Source organism: Apaloderma vittatum, unplaced genomic scaffold (assembly GCF_000703405.1).
Source record: "Apaloderma vittatum isolate BGI_N311 unplaced genomic scaffold, ASM70340v1 scaffold4210, whole genome shotgun sequence".
Classification (NCBI taxonomy): Eukaryota; Metazoa; Chordata; class Aves; order Trogoniformes; family Trogonidae; genus Apaloderma; species Apaloderma vittatum.
In genome coordinates, this window is record NW_009692728.1 from 36,345 (window position 1) to 42,344 (window position 6,000).

Sequence of the window (6,000 nt, forward strand, 5' to 3'; positions counted from 1 at the left end):
AATTTGTGCTCTTGAGACAGATTTCAGATTAAAACTAGCCCACAGATTTGTTTTTCATTTAGAGAATACAGAACTTCTAAAGTTTATTTAGTTAGATTTCCCCCCCCCCCCCCCCCCCTTAAATTGAGTTTTGCTGACTTGGTATTTGCTTTCTACACGCAAGCACTGACACACAAACACACTTAGACTTGAAAACCCAATTTAATTGTAAATTAAAAACATATATTGACCCATTTCAAAAATACAAAAAACCCCCTTTAGTTTATCAACAACATGGTAGAACTGAAAATTCATTCAGTTAGGACCAAAAAAAATTGTGCATGCACAACTATGTATGTAGAAGTAGGGCAGAGATTACCTGTCAGTTGGCAACATGCTGACAGTTGTTACCACGCTCAGAGGGACAAAGTGTTACCCCCAGACCTTTTATCCTTGAAAAAGGGAGCGATTCCTTTAGACTGATAAACACTGCTTCAGTACTCAAATAAACTGAGTGCTACGTGGAGACGAAACATTTAACTATTCCTGAATTTTTTGCATTTTGATTTTTAAAATGTTCTTTCACATCTGGAATGATGTAATTCTTAAGAGCAGGAAATTGAGATAAGATTTTTATATATATATATATATACACATGCATATATATATGTGTGTATATATATATTTGTATGTATGTATTTACTCATGCAGTGTTTCTCTTCCTATTGTGTAGGCAAGGAAAGCTGTGTTGATGGTGTTTTTCTCTCATCTTCCTATGTCATGGATTTGCCACATCCTTGTCACTTTAACACTGAATGCAGTTGTTGTTTTGTGTGCAATGTACGTGCCAGACATGAAAAATGTATTTGGAGTAGTTGGTAAGTCATGGTGGTGGTGGTTGGTTTTTGTTTCTGGTTAGTCTTGCTCGAAGTAAAATCTTACTTTCTGTTTTCTAAAGGTTCAACCACATCGACATGTTTGCTTTTTGTATATCCTGGACTATTTTATCTTAAACTTAGCAGAGAAGACTTTTTCTCACCACAGAAACTTGGGGTATGGTGTTTTGTTGTTTTTCTTCATGTGTTTATATTTAACAGGCTCATTTTAGATGCATCTTAAGGCACTGTAGAGCACATAATCCAAGGGGCAAAGTTCTTGTTTTCATTGCAGTTCACAAAAGCTGTGAGCATTTGCTTTTATCCCCTGTGTCTTTCTGAGACTCCCTCCTTCACAAGAGATTTTTGATTAGCAATATGTCCATGTGCCTCACCATTGATCTGAATACACGCTTTTTCCCTATAGTTTTCAGATGCTGACTTTTAATCCAATTTCTCCTCAGTTTTTATGCATTACTCTGATGTTGTCTGGGCAGCTGGGACAAAGCCAAGCTGCGTTAAGTGAAACGGTGTTTATGCTTGTCTTCTGTGTAAGTGTTCTCAAAACCAGGCTTTTTTTCCTTGTTTTTTTTTTTTTTTTCCCCTTATGGTTTCTCTTTTGATGTAGTAGGTTAAATTCTAGTTGGAATTTGTGCAGAAGCCTGCTTTTTGCTCTGTAACTGTTTGCCTTCATTTTAACCACAGTTCAGCAGAGCGACTTCATGTGGCTGAAATGCTGACAAGCTGTTGATACACAGGCCTTCTGCCATTCTTGTGGTTCATAGGGCTGCTCTTGTATTGACAAAATAGGGAATCTGAAAGAAAATCTCTAATAACGGTGCTCTGTAACCATGTCAAGTCTTGACTAGTTCTAACAGATCTGGGGCCTTGTTATAACCTGGCACGCTACTGTCTCTTGAGCTCTACTTTTATTACCATTTGGCTGTTTAGAATGTAAAGAATTGCATTGTAACTTTAATTATGTTTAGAGTAAAATACAAATTTGGTTTCTTAATTCGTTTGGAGTTGCAAAGGGCAAATTATTTTTATTCTTCTTAGCAAACGGATAGAATGAGCAAGCAAACCAGGCTGCTCTGAGAAGTCCCCGTGAAACTATCCTAGGGCTTAGCTTAGTTTCCTCCTAAGCAGATACCTTGTGTTGAAGACTGAGTAATTCGAAACATTAAAGGTTATTTTAAAAGACACTGTTCAGTCCTGTTCTTACAGGTTTTTTCATCGTTAGTTATAAGCCTTAGAAATGTAAAATGCTTCCTTCGGTAAAATGCTGATTTTTGCTTTTCTTCACAGGCATGTGCACTGGTTATTTTTGGCATTTGTGTCGGCCTTCTCAGTTTAGTTCTGGTAATTTTCGATTGGGCTGATCAGTAACAGCCTGTTGGCACTGTCTTAATTGAGCTTCAGAAGGGGACAGCAAGAGCCAGAGGTGTGGCGGGACTACCAAGACGAATGCTGGACATCCTAAAGAAAACACTGACCAAAGCCACCTATGGAAGAAATAATGTTCTTTTTCACTGCATTAGTGATGTTTCTCCTTTAATCTTGAGTCACTTTCTTCAGTTGTTGGACAATTCCTCTTTGCCATTCTAAAATACTAGTTTTTAATGATGTAATCAAGACAGGGGAAAAGGTCTCCTGAGACCTTTGAACAAAAAGCAGGACCTTGAAATCACTTCTCTTTTAAAGACAACGAGATGGACAGATATTACATCGGTCATGATGTGCATATTGTAATGTGTGCATTTAGGATAACACACTTGTTATCCTAAACCGTGAAAGACTTTGATTGCTTGCATGATTTCCAAAATTTCAGCCACTTCATATTAAGAACTTCCTGATTCCAAATGTTTACCCTAATTTATCCTAAGATGGATCCAGAAACCAAGTGCTTTCGCCCAGTTTAATGGGCACATTGTAATAATATTTGCTGAGTGATTTTTAAATACAATTTTTATACATCAATGTACTTGAATCATACTGAGTTAATTTTTGAATCAGAAGGCTGTGCCCATCTAGTATAATAGCCTTTACTAGCATCAGGCAGTATTTCTGTTTTGCTGTTAATAATAGACATTTTTCAATTAATATCTGCTTTTGCGTATTATGCAATGTATCTCAGTATTCCTCCCAGTGAAAGACTTTTTCCTCTTAATCCCATTTTTACAGGTGTTTTATATTTGAAATAGAGCATTTCTATATTTCATGTACTGTTGCGTGCCAGAGAAGGTTTGGGCTTGAAAGGTGAATTATACCTCTCTTGAAGACAAAGGAAATTTTATATTTACAGAATGCTGATTTTACCTCAGATCTCTCTAGACTTCCATGTACCCTTTTATATCTCCTTTTTTGTTGCCTAAATGGAATGTGAATGCAATTTTCAGCACCAAATGACCTCTGTTCAATAAAGTATTGAGTGCCCACCACAAAAGTTCCTCATACTGGTAGAAGGAAGGTGGTGGCTGATATCGTGGTAAGGTTTTTAAAATCAATTTCTATCAGATGGGATCTAAGGTCTTTAAAATACTCTCATCTCTTCAGAGACTTTATGTCCTAAGGAAGCTGAACCTCCACAGAAACAGCTTGTATAAGCCTCAAATGGCAGGATTTAGAGAGTGGGAAAACTCTTCCCTATCTCCAGATGCAGTATATCTTTTAATTTAGCTTAGCACTTCTACATATGAGAAGTGGAGTAAGACACAAGTGACGCATAGCAAAGTGATACATCTATGTAATATGAAAGGAGCTGGTAAGTGACATATGAATAAATTTTTCTGTCCGTAAGGTGCACAGTTAGCAAATTAGTTGGCTATCACTAGAAAGTCCTGCTGAGACAGTTCTGTTAGTATGTTGACTTATGTTTTGTCAGTTGAGATAGAGGAGATGCCTCAGAGCCAGGCATTTGTAACTTCTTAGCGGTGTGTCTGTGCTATTAACCATTTTAAGTATCACAGAATCGCCTAATTTGGAAAAGACCTAGAAGGTCATGGACTCCATTCACTAACCTAACACTGAACAGTCATGTTGCACTGTATTTGGAAAACGTGGATCGATGTGCCAACTTTAATGTAACCCTGACTGAACCTGCTTGATCTTCACCTGTCTAATAGGGAGAAGCAGCAAATAGCAGTGTTACAATCACCTTCTCTGTTCCTGAGCTGACAGATTAGGATTTCTCATGCCAACAGATCACTCTGGTCTCTCAGGATCCATAAGGTACTTTCAGATAGACGACCTGAAGGCACCCAGGTGATGCAGCTTGGTACTACTTCAGAAATCCCTTTTTTTCTGGGGAATATTCTTCTGCTTAGGAACTCAGCATTGAAACAGACATGTGTGGTGATGCCTGGGAACTAAATCAGAAGTTTTGGTAGGATCTCAGAGAAAAGGATCCTTGGAAAAGACTGCAGTTATTTTTATTATAAAGTTTCTAGCAGAGGTTTCAGGACAGAATGTGAGCCATCTAAGAGTTTGTCAGTACCAGAAACAGCATGTCTGCTTCTCACCAGAAGTTCACAGCTGCTTCTGTGGCAGTGGCTCCTGGTGATCGTGTTTAGCTGGCAGAAAAACTAACGTGACTGTGAGATGTGACACGTTACCTGCCAAAAAAAATGGACTGAGTGAGCTCACTCAGGGGAGAAGAAAAGTGAGGGGGAAGTAGGAGGAGTGAATGAACTGTAGGTTTTTTCAGACACTAGAATTTAGGAGGAATATTGATCGGATGTTTATGGAAATTGTTTCTCATTTATCATATGCTCTTGGAGCATGCTGTTGTGTAATACTCGTGATCACTGCAGTCACTTTAAATTCTGACCAGCAGGACTTAACACTGGAAACTTAGATTATCTGTGAAGGTGCGGAAAGTTGGCAAAGTTTTGTTAAGCTGTTGATCTTTCCTCTCACCCCAACAAAGCCGAGTCTTGCCCTGCACTGTAATGCCCTGTTTGTACACAGGTGCTTGGGTCTGCATGTGCATCACCTTGAAAAATGTGACTGAGAAAATACCTGAAATACAGTGTTATACAGTCAATGCCTGTAATGCCACAGTAATCACTGTGTTATTGGTTTTAATCCCTGAGTGTTATTCAAACTAGCCTGGCTGTTGGCTAGCTATCCTAATAGGTAGACTTTGGAATGATGAATACCAGTGAGGTTAGTACTGGGTGAGTATGGAGGGAAGCAATTCATGCCTCTGCTGGAGCTCAGTTATTACATTTTGGCTGCCGTGCAGAAAGGATGGGTGCACCAGGGTTACAGAATGTGTGTGATCTTTCAACTGGCAAAGTTACGAGATGCTGCTTTTAAGTTTGTGTGATTCTGGAGCTTAAAATATGGAGAGAGGGGCAGAAAAAGAAAGAACTTCTATTTCCAAATTAGAAAAAGGCATGAATTTTTTTCCACAATGAAAAAGCAGAGCAAGGATGCTTTTAATGCATCTCCCTGTTCTATTAGTTCTGTCAGTGTAAAGATTTTGCTACAATTGTGCACCAGCATTCATATTTTTGAGCAAAGCAGGCCTCCAGTCTGTCGCTAAACGTTTTTTTAAAATCTTGTCTACAGACTTCCTTCCCACTTAATTTCCAGTTTTATAAATTTCAGTGGCTCTGCCTTATTGCCTGCAGTTAGCGTTTTCCAGCTTTCTTTTCCAAAGATTTGACAGGAATGGGTGAAGGGGCCCACAGCATTTCTGAACTTGCTGGGAAAAGTTGCCTTTCCCCAGCTGAATGAGAACAACAGTGTAAGAGATGAAAATTAACTGGTTGCCTTTGATTTGTTTTCTCTATTTCTCCTATTTCCATTCCTTGTCCATTTGAAGGCTGCTCAAATTTCAGATGGACTGTGGTGAGGTGGGTGCGGGGAGCGTCTTTTGTAAACACCATTGTAGGAAGGAGTACTGCGAAACAAAAGTGCTCTAAAACTGCATTTGTATTGTGGTTTGCGTCTTGTTCCTGGGTTTCTGAGTGATCTGTATCTTAATAATTTGATTTTCAGGGCAAAAAGTTTGTTTAAAGTTCTCTCTTGTGTCCCTGTATAGTGAAAATTAGGCACTGTAAAACCATCCTATGCTGTCTCTGTCTCTCCTTTCCGCTTCCCTTCAGTTTTTGCATCGATACTGGTTCCGTGGCACGGG

The 6,000-nt window shown here is 38.9% G+C and overlaps 1 protein-coding gene across 1 annotated transcript in view; it reads left to right on the plus strand.

Annotated features, from left to right (window-relative positions):
- The window catches only part of SLC38A6 (solute carrier family 38, member 6), a gene marked incomplete at its 5' end in the record, with an annotated part of 38,466 nt that extends 36,223 nt beyond the window's left edge, over positions 1-2,243 (plus strand). The window contains 3 exons of the mRNA XM_009865218.1: positions 713-857; positions 938-1,032; positions 2,163-2,243. Coding sequence (XP_009863520.1) covers positions 713-857; positions 938-1,032; positions 2,163-2,243 — 321 coding nt within the window. The remainder of the gene's footprint in view (positions 1-712; positions 858-937; positions 1,033-2,162) is intronic.
- Between the last annotated feature and the right edge of the window lie 3,757 nt (positions 2,244-6,000).